At 45.3% G+C, this 20,032-nt stretch overlaps 1 protein-coding gene across 3 annotated transcripts in view; it reads left to right on the top strand.

Annotated features, from left to right (window-relative positions):
• The window catches only part of C6H6orf118 (chromosome 6 C6orf118 homolog), a 338,123-nt gene that overhangs the window by 240,965 nt on the left and 77,126 nt on the right, over positions 1–20,032 (top strand). For all 3 annotated transcript variants that reach the window (XM_078648656.1, XM_078648655.1, XM_078648654.1), the window contains 2 exons: positions 3,329–3,525; positions 10,086–10,139. In XM_078648656.1, coding sequence (XP_078504782.1) covers positions 3,329–3,525; positions 10,086–10,139 — 251 coding nt within the window. The remainder of the gene's footprint in view (positions 1–3,328; positions 3,526–10,085; positions 10,140–20,032) is intronic.

Below are 20,032 nucleotides of genomic sequence, written 5' to 3'. Positions count from 1 at the left end.
TTATTGATAAGTCACAAGCCGGACTTTCTAAGTGTGGCTGAGCTTGCGTCGTGAAGAGCTTTTAACCACCTGTTCATGTAGCCACACCGGTTACAGCAAGGTGCTGACACAGGACAAATCTCTGGTCAGATTATGCAACACAGGCCGGAAACTGGATATTGTTCAAACTGCTCTCCTAGCAGTTTCTACAAGGCATAGTCCTTAGGAGCTCCTCCAAGAATAGGAAAGCCAGATTAGTCTTTTCCTGACAAAAGGAACCACCACCTTGTGCAATATTAAATGCATTGCTACAGTGGGCACCATTTCTATTCAGCGTGATTGCCAGGTCCAGAAGGATGCACAACACACATCACAAAATTCAGGAGGATGTGCATGATCGGTATTAGGGGAATTAATGGATTTTACTCAAGGCTCAGAATGGTGTCTTCCAGGGATACAGGTAACATGGCTTGTATTCCTGTACTGCAAATCAACTGACCTGAACCATCTGACTCCCAGAAGCCTCTTGAAGAGATAGTAGTCACTCTGTGCTGTGGGAGGATGCAGACCCCTGTTCTCCACTGTGAAATAATCCAAATGATCGTTGAACTGCTGCAGTTGCATGAATACATTACAATACTACTCTAAGAATGTGTGCTGGGTCTGTCAGAAAAATAGAAAAGGACACGGTTCACAGCTATCTGCACAGTGCAACAACTTTAATCCCTACACATAGCCCCATTCAGAGTGCCGTGTAATTATCACTTGGGCACAAATGGGAGTTTGCACTTTTATCAGGATTACAAGTTGTGCACAAATAACCACCGCTCAGCTATTTCTCCTTGTTCACAGTTTGCTAGGATAAAGTGATTAAATATAAATAAGGAAAAATGGACAGACTTCGACAAAATCTGCAGTAATCAGTTATTCAAACCATTCAAACCCTATTGCCCCGTTGTTCCTCATTAAAAATATAAAAGCTCATAAAAGGAAAGTAACTTAGTGCTATTTGGCAGCAGTATTCACATGGTCACAATCTTACTCCTTGCCAATCCCTTCTGGTGCCCACTAATTTTTTTTTTACAGTTCTCAATCTTAAACAATTTTCCAGGGTTGTAGAGACACATTTTAACGGTATACTTGTATCATTTTTGTACTCTTGTTAGACCTGTCAGCCCTAGGATTGTCTTCCCCCAGACCTTTTCCCTACTCACGTCAATTTTCCTGCTGAAATTCGTTTGTATTGGCATTAGGACTCTGTGTAATTTGGAACTACTTACCAGTGCTTGTGCTCACTTCTCTTAACATGGTTAAAAAGGTTTACAACTGATTGGCCTATGTAATTTACTTATAAGTATAGTGGTATACCATATACCAGGGCCTGTAAAATAAATGTTACTAGTGGGCCAGCAGCACATATTGTGCCACCCACTTAAGTGACCCCTTAAAACATGTCCCAGGTCTACCATTGCAGCCTGAATGCAGTTTTAAACAATTGAAAATATAACCCCCTTGCCAAGCCTTAAACTCTCCTTTTATTTCATATGTGTCACCCTAAGGTTGGCCCTGGGCAGCGTAGAGGGCAGGGTACATTGTAATGAAAAGGTTGGACATGTACTTTTAAGTTTTACATGTCTTTGTAGTGAAAAACTCTTAACTTCGCTTTTGCACTGCTGTGAGGCCTACCTGTCCCGTAGGATAACATTGAGTTGCGTTATTACATTTTATAAGTGCTAACTTTTGATTCGGACTAGGTAAGCATATCATGTTTGAATCTATTAAATTGTAATGAAAAATCCTCTTTAACTGTTAAGTTAGATGTTGAATTACAATTTTGAAACTTGCCCTTTTAGAAATTGGGCATTGATCTGCCCTCAGCCCTTTGGTACCTGCAGCCTGTCTTAATTCACATGACTGGGTGTAATTGACAGTTAGACTTTAAAGTATTGAATTTGGTCCACACCATTAAGAGTGCACTAAGAAGAGTTTTAAACATCCTTTGCTCTGCCACTGCATGGTCTACCTGACCAAGTTGTTCTGAATGTCTACCTGTGGCAGATATCTAATTATTTAACTAATTTCTCGCTTTCAGCCTGACAGGAGGATTTCCGGCGGGTCTAAAATGGCGTTATACTTCTAATCTTGCATGCTTCTTTGTCAATGTGCCCAACACTTCTACCAAGGGGATGCCAATCTTTACTATTTCTCTTCTAGTCACCTGTCAGTAGGAAGTTTCAATCTGTCGGAACTAGAGGCATTCTAAAAATAATCAAAGATCTTTTTTGTGATGAGACAGAAAAGAAAACCACAAATGGTTAACATGGTTAACATGGTTAATTTAATTGTTATTTGCCATTAGGAGGCCACTATTCGTCGACAGGTTTCAGTTTTAGTGTTGGGCTGCCATTTAACTGTGACATGCTCCAGAGATAATTTCTTTGTCCCATTAGAAAATGGCATAATTAAACAAGTGGTATTCAATACATATGTTACTTCATACCGGGTTTCACAAGGCCACATTTGTATAGACAAAAAGAGCTAAAGTAGAGTTCTTGGACCTTAAACAAAAATCCATCAGGCAAGCAATTAATGTTCTATCTTTTCAGTATAACATACTGTGCATGGTTCCCTGTCAATCTGCAGCAGATAATTTTAAGATGTAAAACATTATTTTTTAAATAATATGAACAATACTATATATATCATGTATTTAAATAGTAAGATGATAAACACTTTTAACGTTCAGAATGAGAAGATATGGTTAATCAGATAAGATAAGTATTAATTTCTACCCTCATAGTGTTTACATGACTAGCACTCCAGTGAGTATTATGACCTCTTTAAGAGGCGGAGCATCGAAGCAACGAAAGAATTAACGAGGAGTACGAGCAATGTGATCCACCTGCTGCCAACTCTGACAATACTTTCAATAGATGAGGAAATAAGAAAGGCGAAAGAGAATAGGTGGATACAGCAGAGGTCTCAAATGACTGATTTAATGGGCTTTGTTGGACCAAATCATAAAATGTGTTCCAACTAACAGTGTAGTTATCTGTTCTCTTGCAAATGCATAGTATTTAGATGTCAATAGATTTGTCATATGGAATAATATATTGCTAACATCTTCTAAAAGGCATATTGCATTACTCAGACATAATTGCCCTAATTCTGGTTCATGAGGATATTTAGACTAAACATCTCTTAAAATATACTATCACTATTCTGTAAAATGGCTGAGGGTTAGTTCAAAATCCTCACATATAGATACATATTTATCATTTATTTGGAGGTGCCAGCAGGTTTATACCTCATTGCCTGCAATTTTAAACTTGGATATTTCTCTTTCTAGAAAGTGAGCAGACCAATGTGACTGTGGAGGCTGAAGAGAAGCACGACACCCCTACTTTTATTGAACAGTTTGAAACAAAGAGGCGCCAAGTGTTTGCCGCATGGCAGGAACTTCAAGAGGTGGAGCAATTTATCAAGGTGCACTTGATTCATGCCATAGATGCACAGGCCGTGGAAAGATACATTCAAGATGCCAAGGCATGAATTTTTTTATTACTAATCTTATTTTTTACTATTTTTCAGGTTGGAGTCAGCCAAGAACTTTTGATTTTACAAAAAATGATATGTATTATATACTTACTTAAAGGGTCTTTCATCCAGCTCTCTTCGTCCTTTGGTCTGCCATTGCGTCATTCACATTTTGCTTACACTCTTTGCAACATACAGCAAGGGGCTGTGGGTTAGCCTACTTCAGCCACTGGCTAACTGCACTTTGAGTGACTGCATTTTGCTCTTTCACAAGGAGCACCCCCACACAAATGATATCTTTCGATCCATTTGAATTAAATGTAGCCGAAATATGTATAACCTTAGAAATTCTTGGGATGTCTCAAACTTGTGATCTTGGTTCTTGATCCTCTGCAATCCTCTTGGACCAAGAGGAGAATAATTCTAATAGCCTAAGAGTAGTTAAATATGTTTGCCAATACGAAGTTTGAATACTTGTTTTGCTTGTAGATGTTTCCAGTAAAATAACCTGGGAATTTATGGTTGCAGGGTGGGTCACATCCCAGCATCAGAACGCTCCTTACCAAACCTCAGTAAGACAAAAAAGACACTTATAAGTGAAGTAATTAGAAAGGTGAGTTGCAACTCAGCATGAAAGGTGCACAGGAAGGACAAAAAACCTTTGGACTCAAAGCTCCGCCAGATGCCTAAAAAACACAATGTCTGAAACCGCAATCCATTCCTTTTGGATGAGTTCCGCCATGAAATTGTACTTGTATTTATAGCGCTTACTACCCCTGTCGAGGCGTGAAAGCGCTTTTTGGCAAGTAGCACGCTACTCCGGAGCCCAAAAATGATAGTGGTGGGTTAGGATAGGGAAATAGAAGTTAATTTGAGTGGCCGACATGCAAGTGTGTTCATTGAATAGGATAATGGAGGGATGGAAGAGGGATGCGGGAAGGTTTAGAAAGTGTTATTTGGGAGATCATAGTTGTTAAATGAGTTTTGGGATAAGTAAAAGAAGGTATCCACGAGGGAAAAATTTAGAAAGGGTTGTTTGGGAGATTATAGCTGTAGAATGAATGAGGTATGGGACGAGTCAGAGTGGAGGTAGAGGACATATTCAGATAGTTATAGGGTGAGACAGAGAGTAGTGCATTGAAGAGAGTCAAATCTTTTTTTTCTTCTTCTACAGTAGGAGTAAAGTAATAAATATATAGACACATAAGTACATAGAGAGGGTATACATGTACAAGGACGATTATATATTTATATTTAAAGTTGCATTTTATAAACTCAGACTTTCAAGTGCGCTGTACTTTAAGCTAATTTATTTGTGCATTGTTTTAGAACTTTCTTAATTGTATATTTTCATCAATATTCTAATCCTGTGCTAGTTTATGCACAGCTGACGGTGCCAGTGCTTATATTTCAAAACCACGGCTTTTTGTAGGAAAAATTCGACCAGGGATGAGCAATGCTGGCCCACAGGGTCAGGAGCCAAATTAACCATGATTCCGACCAATAATTCCGAATTAGATTAAGTGTGTGTAAATTTATCTCATGTGGATATCCTGAAAATATAGCACTATGCAAATGATACCCAAACATATCCATTGTATGTTAATTCATCTCAAGGGGATATACTGAAAATATGGCACTATCTAAATGACACCCATATGGATTCATTTTATGTTCATTTATCTCATGTGGATATCATGAAAATTTGTCAGAAAAAATGGGAAGTCATGCCACAGACACATTTAGGAAAGAACTATGGGCCTCATTGCTGAAAAATGACACATTGCTGCGTGAAAGCAGCGATAATTCACTTCTCAGTGCGCACTCCTTGCGACATACCTGTTGCATCATATTTAATGTATGAGGCATCATGTCGCAAGGAGTTACAGATATGTCAGTATTTCTGACGTATCTGTAAGCGGAAAAGTGATGCATTGCTGGAGTGTGTCACAAAAGTGACGCAACTCCAGCAATGTGTCCTTTCCATGGGGCAAGCCCCATGTGAAAGGGCCTGCGTCAGTCTTACGCCTGCTGTGAGGCAGGCGCAAGATTTTGACTCAACGGCGTCCTAGAAGTGACGCAGTGAAATTTCATAGATTTCACTGCGTCACTTTTACGAGGCTGTATGTGGGGGAACGACCCCCCACATACATTATACCTGACGCAGGTATAATGTAGCGTAGGGGTTTACAAAGTGACGCATCTGCTTATATGTGTCACTTTGTAAATAGTGCGCAACAGGAGGCATGTTTTACGCCCCCGATGCGTCACAAAAGATAACGCATCGGAAGCGCAAAAATGACGCAAGGCCTCCTAAATGAAGCCCCATGCGTCTCTGGCTGCCGTCTCCCACACATTTAATTAATAACCTTTAACAGCAAGGCCCGCCCGCCACATGATAAATGAAAAGTAGGGATTTCTTTTCAGGTATAAAGCCAGTGTGGCTAGTGAGTCAACTCTGAGTCATAGTTCAACAAAGGTCGTAGACTCATGCAAATAAAGTAAGGACAAGCAGGTGTTGCGGCGTACGGTGTCAGTCATGCATATAAACAAGGAGTGTTCCTCCCTCCATGTTAAAGTTGCCAAACTATGGAATTTCCTCCCTGCAAAGATTAGATTCTCGGAGCACCACAGAATTCAAAAGAATTGAAGATCTGGTGATTCCCAAAGTGATAAATTATAGATTGCATATGTCCTCATATACTAAAACGAGTGTCACCACAAATTGTGGCCTCCCAGCCTACACACAGGTGCCTCTGCAGAAACCTCTAAGATCAAAGGAGAACCAAGCATGCTTATTTCCTTTGAAATTATTTAACTTGTAGCCATTTACCCATTCCTCCAAGTTACTTGACAAACCAAAAGAACCAGCTATCAGGCACAGCACATAACAAAGTACCCCGCACTAGAAAGAGCCACGTGCAAAACTCAAAAGAACTGAAATAATCTTAGTTACACAAATAAGCCATCAAAGGACAAACTGTTAAATACAATTTACATGCCAACAAATGGTAAGCAGTAGGAAGGCTTCATGCCCTCTAATGTAAACAATACTCTTTGTAGAGCCAGTGCCTGTGCTATAGGTAAGATAGAGCTAAAAAGCACCTGCTCCAAAATCCTGCGGGTCTGAAACTCATCATGGGGTTCCATCATCTTTTTACTTTATCTCCGTATCTTGCTTCCTTCTTGTAAGGCAAGTCCTGCAGCCCACCAGTCCATCAGTATCCCGAAGCTCTCAATATCAGTGAGTTGATCTTTTTCCACTAAGGTGGACTGCACTGCCACTCAACCTCATGGCCTACACTTTTAGGCTGGCCTTCAAAAAATACCTACTGTAAACAGAAGACACACAAGATTCAAGACCAGGTGCTCCAATATGGTCACATTTGTACTTTTATCCATTACTGTGCTGTATTGTTACTTCATCTCTTTCCATTCCTTCACTTCCTTTGACAATTATGCTAACAATGTTACCTTTTAATTCTCTGACCCAATGGGTTCTAGCAAAAATGCCTGAGATTCCAATGGATTCACATGCAGGGACATATCACACAGCATTGTTTGCAGAGAAGACACTGGATCTTGTGTCAGTCTGGGAGGCTTATCTCGCCCGCAGCCACTGGTTGTTAAGAAAAATAGCCCTTGTATTACACAACAATCCTTTACGTGGTGCAGTAGACAAAACCATCAACCCTGAAATTCTAAGTTGCACTGCAGAGGCCAGGGATTTATCCGTCGAAGCGCTGCAACACACCACACCCCTTCACTTCAGTTTCCAAGATTAGAAAAAAATAAAGCAGTGCCAAATATTTGATAATCAATACCAAGCAAGTGACTTCATTTACAGTATTTGGCCATAAAGGTGCATATGGCTTGCATAAAGTCAGCCTACACTTTACAGAAAGAACCAACACAAGTTGCTCTATCCGTCTTCCCTTCAGCGTTTCCTATAGGCTCGATGAATATCACTTTAAAGGAGTTTTCTGTGCCGACACTTGACTACCAACCATTCATTCCTTCATTCGTTTTTTAAACACTTTTATTGTAAATGCATTATTTCACATTAGAACATTGGAATGTTGGTAGCTCCATTGAAAACAATGGAGTGCTCCAGGCTTGTAATGGCTGGTATAAGCCCGGAGCTCTAACATTCCAATGTTTCTTTGTTCACAGCTCTGGCTGTGAACAAAGGCTTCAGGGAGCCTGAGGGGATTTAAATCCCCTAGCGCTCCCTGAATGCTTTGTTTTATTTGTTAGAACATTCTGTACTCTTGTGGCAGAATGTTCTAATAGCCTTATAGCCCTTCGTAGCAGGGCTATACCGGCAATTAAAGTCCAGCTGCTTTGCTAAAGTCCCTCGTCTTTGGCGCGGGCCTTTAACGCTGCAGCGGGCCTTTAATAGCCGGTATATCCCGCTACGGGGAGCTATAAGGCTATAATATAGTATGGAAAAAAACACAGGGCTTGATCATGTTTCAGAGGATCAGAAATCACAATAGCCTACGTCAGTTCAGAGGGACAGGGCTATCACGTTAACTAATTCCTGGCAATCAAACTGCCTTCCAGTTGTCCTCTTTTGCAGCAAGTCTGGAATTACTTCTGTGGTTCACTTATCCACAATCTACAAATCAACTATTTTCTGTAATAAAGCTGCGACAAACCTTGTGGTGCAATTTTGGATCAACAGTTCGGAAGAATATAGACTGCGCTGGTGGCGTGCAACGTTGCTTGGACTTGTGGACCAATCCATTGGTGCAAATACTGTTTAAAGTGTTTCTGTGAGGCATTCAAATTTTTCCAGTGGAGCAGCTGGCAGCGCTTCCACCCTGTTCCAAATAGTCCGAGCAGAAAGGAACGGCCGACAGATGTCCACATCTCGATCAATGCGGGAGGGTAAAATGCTTTGTGGGCACATGTCCTGTACTGCAGGAGAAAACAGTATGGTCTATGGGACTTGATCTTATAACAGAGAAAAAAACAATAAGATGTAAGGGCGGGGACTTTTGCTTTCTGTCAAGGAAAAACCACATGCTCAGGTGGGTCTATCATTCCTTCAGAGACAGGTATGTAGAAAGAACAACAAAAGCTATTGTGCAGTGGAAACTATATGATCTGTGATCCCTGCCCTCCCTACAGAGCAAACAAAAATTAAATAAGCAAGAATTCAGATGCATCTGTGGAGAGCTGTGCCTTCGAGCAGGGGAAAATAAAGTGCTATGTGGGCCCTGGCCCTCTTTTAAAGTTGACCATTTGGAGACAACACAATGCTTCTGACTGCAAATAGGCATCTAGAAATAGCCAATGGTACTGCAGCTTGATGTTGCCTCCACTGGAAGCCTGATAATGGCATGTGGCAAAATACTAAAGGGATGTGGCCAAAGATGGCAGTATCACTTTTACTACTATATATTTTGGTGTCGTCAGCAGTCTTGCACTTACTCCACAGGGATATCGCTTAATGCCCTGTGGTATGGTAGACATTATAATTTGGCATATGTTTAAATTAAACACAATGGATTGCATGTTCATCGGATTGAATTGCACTGAGTGACATTCACTAAAATTCAATATTTGTAAACATAAACTTAGGCCCAAGGCCATGCCCAGTGTGGTCTGGCGGCAGTAGGAATCAGTGTGGGGTATGAGCTTCTCAAAGGCTGCTGGATAAAGTTGTGTTCAGTGGTTTATGACAGGTGGCGGGGCTTGGCAGAGGAATTGCCGGTACCTTGCAGCCAAAGAACGCTGGGTCTTGCCCAAGACCAGATCCTGGGGACATAGTGATGAGGGCTATGGCAGATCTCAGGTATGAGCTCCCCAAAGGCTGCTGGACATGGCAAAGTTGCGCCCAGTTGTCTCTGGCAGCTGGTGGGACTTGGTGGAAGAATTGACTAGTGCCCTGCAACCAAAGAACATTGGGTCTGTCCCAAGAACAGGCCCTGGGGACATAGGGAGGAGGGATGTGCAAGATCCTTAGTGCATGGTGTGGCCAAAGACCGTGCAATGCATCCAGGACCAGCTAAGTATGGCTAGGGTACTCAGGCCTTAGTAAGACTGGCTGAAGAACCATTTTTTAAGGGGAAGTGGTTCTCATTGTGGTTCATATTGCTACATTTTACTAACTTTTGTTATTGACGAACCCCACAGCACCCCTGTGGAGAATCAAACTTATTTGGCAAACCACTGAAGGATTTCACGAGTACCTCTTATGAAATGCATGTACATTCTATGAGGCTTCACCAGTTTGTATGAACAGGGTGCTGTAAATTGAACAATGTGGTACTATTTTTACAAACATTTTGTGGGGCCAGAATCCTTGATCCACACTAGGAGAAACTGGTCTTGTGTTGCTTGCTAAGTGCAATTGGAACAACTATTTACAACCCACCAGTTTTAATTTCACCAGACACTGCTTGTTAATTGTATTGGAAATTAATATCGGCAGCAATTATGCCTACCAACTTGTACACAGACTGACATTTTCAAGCTTTGACAAAATAAAATAAAAATGAGTGCAATTTAAAGATGTCAGGTTACGATTAATAATATAATCATATTTTGTGCCTCCACAGACGGAAACCACAGAACTTGAAACATCCAACGTCTTCCTTGAAAGAGCATGCAAGGTAAGCATGCTCTGCATTCACCAGTACTCTGTTTCTACCATGTTTCTTTTCTAAGGTGAGACACTCTTATTCAAAACAGGTCGTTCAAAATCTGCCAACAATTATGATAACTGATTCAGAAAAGGGGGTGGTGATGAACAGAGTGTCTGAATTAAGCAGACCACTCTTACCCAGTCCAAAGATCAGGGCTTGATCCATCACCGTTATTTAGCTCACGGCCCCATCCCAGCTCAGAACCTGGCTATATGCAAATTAGTCTGTCCCTGGCCCAGTGCATCATGGGAACAGGGCAGACCAAACTACCAAGCCAATTCTTCACCAGAAAGGAGACAAGCTTCCGGGGACCGGTTTCTGCCATTTCAGGCGTCGTCGGCCCGGCTTGCTTGAATCCTGATGGAGCAGTGAGCAAGGGACTCATGTCTGAGTATACCCTTCCACGCTTGTGGTGGACAAAATGATTCAGAAAAGGGGGTGGTGATGAACAGAGTGTCTGAATTAAGCAGACCACTCTTACCCAGTCCAAAGATCAGGGCTTGATCCATCACCGTTATTTAGCTCACTGCCCCATCCCAGCTCAGAACCTGGCTATATGCAAATTAGTCTGTCCCTGGCCCAGTGCATCATGGGAACAGGGCAGACCAAACTACCAAGCCAATTCTTCACCAGAAAGGAGACAAGCTTCATTTTGTCCACCATAAGCGTGGAAGGGTATACTCAGATGTGAGTCCCTTGCTCATTGCACCATCAGGATTCAAGCAAGCCGGGCCGACGACGCCTGAAATGGCAGAAACCGGTCCCCGGAAGCTTGTTTCCTTCCCAGTATAAGAATTGGCTTGGTAGTTTGGTTTGCCCTGTTCCCATCATGCACTGGGACAGGAACAGACTATTTTGCATATAGCCAAGTTCTGAGCTGGGATGGTGCAGTGAGCTAAAAAACGGTGATGGATCAAGCCCTGATCTTTGGACTGGGTAAGAGTGGTCTGCTTAATTCAGGCACTCTGTTCATCACCACCCCCTTTTCTGAATCATTTTGTCCACCATAAGCGTGGAAGGGTATACTCAGATGTGAGTCCCTTGCTCATTGCACCATCAGGATTCAAGCAAGCCGGGCCGACGACGCCTGAAATGGCAGAAACCGGTCCCCGGAAGCTTGTTTCCTTCCCAGTATAAGAATTGGCTTGGTAGTTTGGTTTGCCCTGTTCCCATCATGCACTGGGACAGGAACAGACTAATTTGCATATAGCCAAGTTCTGAGCTGGGATGGTGCAGTGAGCTAAAAAACGGTGATGGATCAAGCCCTGATCTTTGGACTGGGTAAGAGTGGTCTGCTTAATTCAGGCACTCTGTTCATCACCACCCCCTTTTCTGGATCATTTTGTCCACCATAAGCGTGGAAGGGTATACTCAGATGTGAGTCCCTTGCTCATTGCACCATCAGGATTCAAGCAAGCCGGGCCGACGACGCCTGAAATGGCAGAAACCGGTCCCCGGAAGCTTGTTTCCTTCCCAGTATAAGAATTGGCTTGGTAGTTTGGTTTGCCCTGTTCCCATCATGCACTGGGACAGGAACAGACTAATTTGCATATAGCCAAGTTCTGAGCTGGGATGGTGCAGTGAGCTAAAAAACGGTGATGGATCAAGCCCTGATCTTTGGACTGGGTAAGAGTGGTCTGCTTAATTCAGGCACTCTGTTCATCACCACCCCCTTTTCTGGATCATTTTGTCCACCATAAGCGTGGAAGGGTATACTCAGATGTGAGTCCCTTGCTCATTGCACCATCAGGATTCAAGCAAGCCGGGCCGACGACGCCTGAAATGGCAGAAACCGGTCCCCGGAAGCTTGTTTCCTTCCCAGTATAAGAATTGGCTTGGTAGTTTGGTTTGCCCTGTTCCCATCATGCACTGGGACAGGAACAGACTAATTTGCATATAGCCAAGTTCTGAGCTGGGATGGTGCAGTGAGCTAAAAAACGGTGATGGATCAAGCCCTGATCTTTGGACTGGGTAAGAGTGGTCTGCTTAATTCAGGCACTCTGTTCATCACCACCCCCTTTTCTGAATCATTTTGTCCACCATAAGCGTGGAAGGGTATACTCAGATGTGAGTCCCTTGCTCATTGCACCATCAGGATTCAAGCAAGCCGGGCCGACGACGCCTGAAATGGCAGAAACCGGTCCCCGGAAGCTTGTTTCCTTCCCAGTATAAGAATTGGCTTGGTTGTTTGGTTTGCCCTGTTCCCATCATGCACTGGGACAGGAACAGACTAATTTGCATATAGCCAAGTTCTGAGCTGGGATGGTGCAGTGAGCTAAAAAACGGTGATGGATCAAGCCCTGATCTTTGGACTGGGTAAGAGTGGTCTGCTTAATTCAGGCACTCTGTTCATCACCACCCCCTTTTCTGAACAATTATGATAACAGCACCAACAACAACAAAAAAACAGCGTCAACAACAATGATAAAAGATGAGAATACCAACAACAAGAAAACATCAAATGTGATAATAATAATAATTTGGTGATGATGCACATAACAGTCAAAATAGGACAATTAAATAATATTGCTGAAACATATGCATACATATATAGCAACATGCATGCATGAATGTTTACTTTAATGATGGTGAGTTATTTGTAATGCACCCACTTTGTAACCTGCTTCTACGTACCTCAGTCTGCACATACACATCTTAAAAAGCTGTGCCTCCAGCCACTTTCATATTTATCGAGAAGATTATGCAGCAACAAAGGAAGAAATGCACACCAAAAATACAAGATTGTGTATAATTAAAAAATAGTCATAACAACTCCTGCTCATTTGCTGAAGGGCTACAAGTGTTGTGGTTTACATTCTTATCGCTGCCTGACCCACAAATGTAAATGTAAAGGTACTTGTATAGCGCACGACTACCCAGAGGCCTCCCAGCACTTGTACGAATACCGCTGAGGAACCCTTCCTGGCCTTTCCCTGTGAAGTGCCCACTCCTGGGCACCCCCAAGGTGAAGCCAGGCATCCTAGCATTGTTGGGGCCGTTGTGGAGATTAAGCAAGCTATTGCCCAGAGTTGCAGAGTGGGACTCATGATTGGAATAGGCACCGAGGCGAGAACTATCAGGTCCGAGGAAATTGAGCCCAAGACCTGATGAGGCAGGAATTGAACCCTGGTCCCGGGCCAGACTTCTGCATCATGGTCTGCTGCTCTAACCATTGAGCCAAACTTCTCCACAACTCACATATGTCCTGGTGTCCTAATTGCAAAGAGGACACTAGGCTTCTGTCAGATGATATTTACCATCTTGACAACACCAAAATCCTTGTATTTCATTCAATCATTACATAACCCCTGCCAATAGTCATATGGACCTTTGTTCGTTGACAAGGAGAATTTAAAAGGAACAATTATTACATCAAACCTTATTAACAATAAAACCCATTTAGTCTTTATGATAGTCAATAAAGAGAGCTGGTGTGATTTTCTTAACAATTCTAGTAGGTTTATATTGTTTCATTCAGTAAATATTGATCTTTAGTCATCATTATTACAAATTTAAATAATCCATTAGTTGGTATTTCAAAACAAGATAAAATGCCAAATTAGTAACTATTACAAATGAAATAGCGATAATACAGCAAGGGTGTTCCATAAAGGAATTTCTCTAATATACATTAAGCATAAGAATGTCAATTTCTATTTTAAGACGTTGTAAAAGGTGTCAGTTGAGAAACCAAATAAAGAGTGCTGATAAGACAATATGATGCAGAAGCACACAGCTTTCCCTTTTAAGCAAGGGAATTTTAAAGCTGGAAAATATTCTCAGCTATAAATCAGCAGACATATTTTGAAAGGAAAGGGGCTAAATATGGAATCTCTCCTAAAGAGATCTCAGTTAAAGAGTCCAGAGTGCTCTTGAATGCTAGAAGCCAGAGTGCTAGACTACTCTAGAAACCCACGCGTATATAAATAACATGAGTCAAAAAAATTGACACATACCCCATACCCGCGTAGGCCCCCTCCAGTGGGCGATTCATCCCCAGGGACCCCATCCTCCGGGGCCAGGACTTTATACTTTTTTTATTTAAAAAGTGAGGGGGCAGTGTGGCCCCTCCCCCAGGCCGATATTTCCCCCCGGGGACCCCATCCCTGGGCGCCTGACCTAAATATATATATTTTTAATGGGGAGAGGGCCCACATGGCCACCATACCCGGGCAAACTTCAGCCGCCAAGGACCCCACGCCCCAAGCGATGGCTACCTCATTGAGGACCGCGGGGAGAGCCTGAAAGCCCCTGCGGTCCCTTCCGGCTCCTTGCCTCATGCGGAAGCCAGCAATGCTTTTAAACACAGGGATATCATGACATGGAGCTCCCTGTGCGTAAAAGCAAAGTGCGGCGCTTTGAGCAAGCAAGAGCAAAATGCTCTTGCTTCTTCAAAGCGGAGCACACTGTTTGCTTTGGAATGGCAGGAGCCGGCCCTGCAGGTGGTGGGTCCCAAGGGCCATGTAGGGCTACTGGGGTGGTGTGCGGCCCCCCTCCTTGTTCCTATTTGCACGGGGAGGTGGTGGTCTCCAGGGTGCGGCAACAGACCCCATTAATTATTGCGTTTGGGCTTGGGGAGGTGGCGGTCCCCAGGGCAGCGGGGGAGGCCATTGGGCCTTACCCGATTTGTAAAAAATAAATAAAGAATGTTCCCCGGGAGGTGGCAGTCCACATTAATTTATGAAAAAACAACTGTGTGGCCTGGTGAGGTGGTGTTTCCTGGGGCAGGGGAGGTCCACAAATCCCCCCACATCATTTTAATTAGCCCCAGGGAGGTGACAGTTTATAGGGCAGGATGTCTATGAGGCCCCCACACAATTTTAATTAGCACTGTGGAGGTGGCAGTCCCCAGGGCTGGGTGGGCCCAGTGGGCCCACCTGCATTGAACATTAAAAGTGCCCCAGGGAGGTGGCGGTCCCTGGGTGTTAGACCTGGCATCTTTGGCGTGGTTTCCCCCTATTTTTTTGCCTCTACCTCCTGTATTTTTTATGCTGTGCTGGATTTCGTTTTTTGCTGGTTTTTAGATGCTTTGGGCACTTTGCCACTGCTGTTCAGTGTCAAAGTGCAAGTGGTCCCTGTGTAAATTGTTATTATGATTGGTTATCCATGATTGGCATATTTGTTATGTTATGTTATGTTATGTTACGACTATTTATTGTGCGCACAGATACTCCAGCCAAGGAGCGTCCTGGCGCAGAGACAAGGTAGCCCGTAACACAACGAGAGGCTAAGAACAGAAACTAAGAAACAGCTAAAACAAAAAGGTTTTTATAGCCCTCCGAGAGGTCAGAAGGTCCTCCAGCAAGCGGATTTCAACAGGCAGGGAGTTCCATGCTGATGCAGCCATTACCCTAAACGAGCGGCCTCCCATACGGCTAAGCCTGAATCTGGGAACCACCGCAAGGGCCAGACCTTGAGAGCGGAGGCTACGGGCAGGGACATAAAAAGACAGACAACTCGACAGGATTTCCGGGCCTGTACCTCTCAAGATTTTAAAAGCAAGGCACAAGACCTTGAAGAGGATGCGCTTCCTAACCGGAAGCCAGTGTAGGGAGCGAATGACACCTGTCACTGAGCAGAATCTGGGCAAACCAACAATCGCCCTCGCCGCAGCATTCTGAACCCGTTGTAAACGGGTTAGTTCAGCCTGGTTAGCCCCAGCCAGGAGAGAGCTGGCGTAATCCAGGCGGGAGATGATAGTAGCCTGGATCACCAGCTGCCTGGTCGGGGCATCAAAGAACTTGAGAACAGGTCTCAAGCCCCTCAGGAGACCAAAACAACAGGCCGCGGTTCTTTTAGTATGGCCTATAAAGGAGAGGCCCGCATCCAGCCATACCTCCAGATTTTTCACTTCCGATACCGGGATCGGAGTAGGTCCCAACTCTGAGGGCCACCAGTGGTCACCCCACAACTCCACTCCCTTCCCGACGACCATCACCTCTGTTTTAGTGGCGTTTAGCTGAAGGCAATTGCCTGTCAGCCAGCTAGCCACCGCCTTCAGTCCGGACTGAAACCTGGGGGCCTCAATTTCCGCATCCCCGCTGAGAGTAACCGCCAGCTGAGTGTCGTCGGCATATGAGACCAAAGTAAGGCCCCACTGCCTAGCGACATCAGCCAGCGGTCTCACGTATAGATTGAACAACGTGGGACTCAGCGAGGACCCTTGCGGAACCCCCATGGCCAGTGGTTGGTAGTTGGACTTGAAGGGAGGGATGGCAACACAGAAGGAGCGGTCATCTAAAAAGGAGCGGAACCATTGCAACACCTGACCGCCAATACCAGTCTCCTCGAGTCGACGCAGGAGGATGCTGTGGTCTACCGTATCAAAGGCGGCGCTAAGATCTAACAAAATAAGCGCCGCCGTTTGACCAGCATCCAACCTTGCCCGGAGATGTTCCACCATCACAAGTAACGCAGTTTCCGTACTGTGCCCAGCACGGAATCCGTTTTGTGTGGGATCAAGGGCATTGATCCGAGTCAGATGTTCAGACAGGGCCAAGTTGACGTGGGCCTCAGTGATCTTGGCTGGCCAGGGTAACAGCGAGATGGGGCGATAGCTTTCAGGCTTAGAAGGGTCCAGGGTGGGCTTTTTAATAATCGGGGACACCACAGCTTGTTTCCACTTAGATGGTACAGTTCCCGTTTCCAAGGAGAGGTTGACAAGGGAGCATACAGCTGTACGCCCCATAAAAGCTTGGTCTCGGAAGAGAGCAGGCCTTACTGGATCAGATGGGGACCCAGATTTGACTTGCAGCGCAAGTTTGTCAAAACCATCCAAGGTAAGGGGGGGGAAAACAAGCAGTGTAGTCTGATGGTGAACACCATTAATACTTTCCACAGTGGACCCTATGCTAGGGAATGTCCTATATATAGCTTGGACCTTCCCCAAAAAGTAAGATGCAAGGGATTCACAATGGGAAAGGGAACTTACGGTCATAGTGGTAGTCCGCTTCGCCGTGAGATCTTTTACGGCCTTGAAGATAGCCTTTGACGGGTTCGGACTGTTCCGGAATTCGGTGGCATAAAAGCCGCACGAGCTCGGCAGATAGCTCGATGGTAGAGCTTAACGGACTTGGCATATGCAGCTTTTAGATCAGCCCCATAGGTTTTCCTCCAAGCCCTCTCTGCTCATCTACAGGCACCCTTTAGGGCCCGGAGAGAGCCATCGTACCAGGGACTCGACTCTCTGGGATTGATTTTAGTAGAAACGATAGGTATCAGAGAGTCCAAGGCCCTAGTTATCCATGAACAGAAGAGGTCATACCCCCTTTCCACATCCGTCAAAGGACCCAGCGGCTCCTCTAATAGAAGACGATGAAAGTCCTCTAACCTAAGCTTTTTCCAAGCCCTCTTCTGGACCCGTCTAGCCGTAGAGATGGAAGGAGTGGCCGAAACAGGGCAGAGGATGGACACCAAGAAGTGGTCTGTCCATTCCACCGGAGAGACAGAGGTAATTAGAATCCCCAACAGATTGGTAAACAGGGGATCCAGAATATGCCCACCCAGATGGGTAGGCTGGGAAACCATCTGGGGAAGTTGAAAGGCCTCCAGGTCAGAAGAGATGGAACGCACTGTCAGGCCAGAGAGGGTGTCGAAATGCAGGTTTAGATCACCCATGATAGAAAAGTTGGCACAGTCGGCGACCAAAGGGCCAACAATATCAGGGAAAGCATTTCTGAACGCCACATCGCTGCCGGGTGGGCGATAGACGACCATCCCGGACAGGGTGAACTCAGGGCTGACAGAGACCTTGAACATGGCACTTTCACATCCGGAGATGTTTAGGGCACTCCAGACGCAAGGGTAGATAGATTTTACCACTAGCGCGATACCCCCACCCCTAGACGACCTATTCAAGATGTACATAGAATAGCCGGGTGGGCAGGCTAGATTGGTAATAGCGGTATCAGCGTCCTGTAGCCATGTTTCCGTCATGGCAAATACGTCTGGAGCTTCCTCCTCAATGAGGTCATAGATGTGCTGATAGTGTTTCAGCGCAGACCTAACGTTTAAATTCAGGATCTTCAAAGTAGTAGGAGTGTCTGTAATACGGCGGGTCTCCGAGGAAATAGTCCTTGGGAGAGGACGCGGAGAGTCAAGAGCCCACCCATTACAAGGGCAATGATAAGGGCCACGCAATGGGTGTACCGGTGGAAGGGTACAACAGCGGCTTACCTGACCGATGGCAAACAGGCAATCCCGCGAGTACGTCAGCATGGTGGACCCAGGATGGAATAATAGTCCTTAACCAGAGTACCGCGACGTCCAGCGCGTCCTTAGCACGGACGGGCGCAGACGGGCAGGACTCTGGCACGACTCCGGCCACGCGAGGACGCGCCCGCTGCGCGATCCCGCTGCGCTAGGGAGGAGCTTTAAGTAGGTGTTCCCAGGCTGCTCCTGCGCACTGAAGCGCTGGAGGGTAGAGACACCTCTATCCACACACCCACTCCAAAATGGCGGCCAAAACGGACAGGTCACCCACCCCAGAGCCAAATCCGCCAAAACGGCAGTGCGGGGCCAATTATGGTGCAAGTAAGGGGCGCTGTCTAAAAGCAGGTACACAGACAAATTACACACAAAAATAGTTAAAAATCACGAAGGTGAGAGCAAATGCGCGCTAAGCGCTCACGCAGCTACCTTGTCAGGGGCGGTTTCAGGAGGGACTCGCCTTAAGTAGGTGTTCCCAGGCTGCTCCTGCGCACTGAAGCGCTGGAGGGTAGAGACACCTCTATCCACACACCCACTCCAAAATGGCGGCCAAAACGGACAGGTCACCCACCCCAGAGCCAAATCCGCCAAAACGGCAGTGCGGGGCCAATTATGGTGCAAGTAAGGGGCGCTGTCTAAAAGCAGGTACACAGACAAATTACACACAAAAATAGTTAAATTGTGTCACCAAGAAGTCCCTAGTAAAGTGCACTGAGTGTGCCAGGGCTGGTGATAACAAATGCTACTAGTGGGCCTGCAGCACTGATTGTGCCACCCACAGGAGTAGCCCTAAAATGGTGTCTCAGGCCTGCCACCGCAGTGCCTGTGTGCAGTCTGTGAACTGCCATGTCCTCCTGGTCAGTGTCACCACTGGCCAGGCCTAACCCTTCCCTTTCTGTACTCATTGGTCACCCCTATGGAAGGCCCAAGGTATCCCCTTGGGCAGGGTGCAGTGTATGTGAAAGGTAGAGCATGTACTTGTGCAGGTAACATGCTCTGGTAGTGAAATACAGCCATTTTCGTTTTTCACTATTGCAAGGCTATCTTACCCCATAGGCTACCATGGGGAATGCTGGCCTCAGTGGCTACCAGCATATCTTCCCATAGGAGCAAGATAGGACATAAAAGTCTGGTATCCCTGAACTCAGAATTTAATAACACATCTTTGAGAACAGCACTTTTAGAAAGTTGCTGTTCTCTTGTCTGACCTTCCAGTGTGCCTTGGCCGGTTTGTGAATTGACTGTCTGGTTTGTGAGTTACAGGGGCTGGGTGGCTCCCAGAGTCTGAGTGGGCCACCCTGGGCTGAATAGCTCCATCTGCATCTAGAGTAGTGGGAGGGGATAGCACCTGGGCCTGAATAGGGCTGTGCCTGCCTTCCACAATGCTGGCTCCACCTCCTGCTGGGTGGCTGACGACCCTGCCCCTCTCCCTGAAAGTAAAGGAGAGGCCAGGAAAACAAGGTGCTCAAGCAACAACCAAAACTGGTTCAGACCGGGCTCAGAACCCTCCTCCACAAAGGGATCAAAGACTTTTAGGGGTATAAATACAGGACCCCTGACTACAGAAAATTAGATCATCCTGGAATCAAGAAGGAACCTCTGCCAAGGAGAAAGCTGAAACTGAAGAAGCAAGACTGTCCTGCTGTTCCTCT

This window comes from Lissotriton helveticus, chromosome 6, assembly GCF_964261635.1.
Source record: "Lissotriton helveticus chromosome 6, aLisHel1.1, whole genome shotgun sequence".
Taxonomy (NCBI): domain Eukaryota; kingdom Metazoa; phylum Chordata; class Amphibia; order Caudata; family Salamandridae; genus Lissotriton; species Lissotriton helveticus.
Note: the sequence above shows the minus strand (reverse complement) of the source record. Positions and strands in the feature narration are given on the sequence as shown.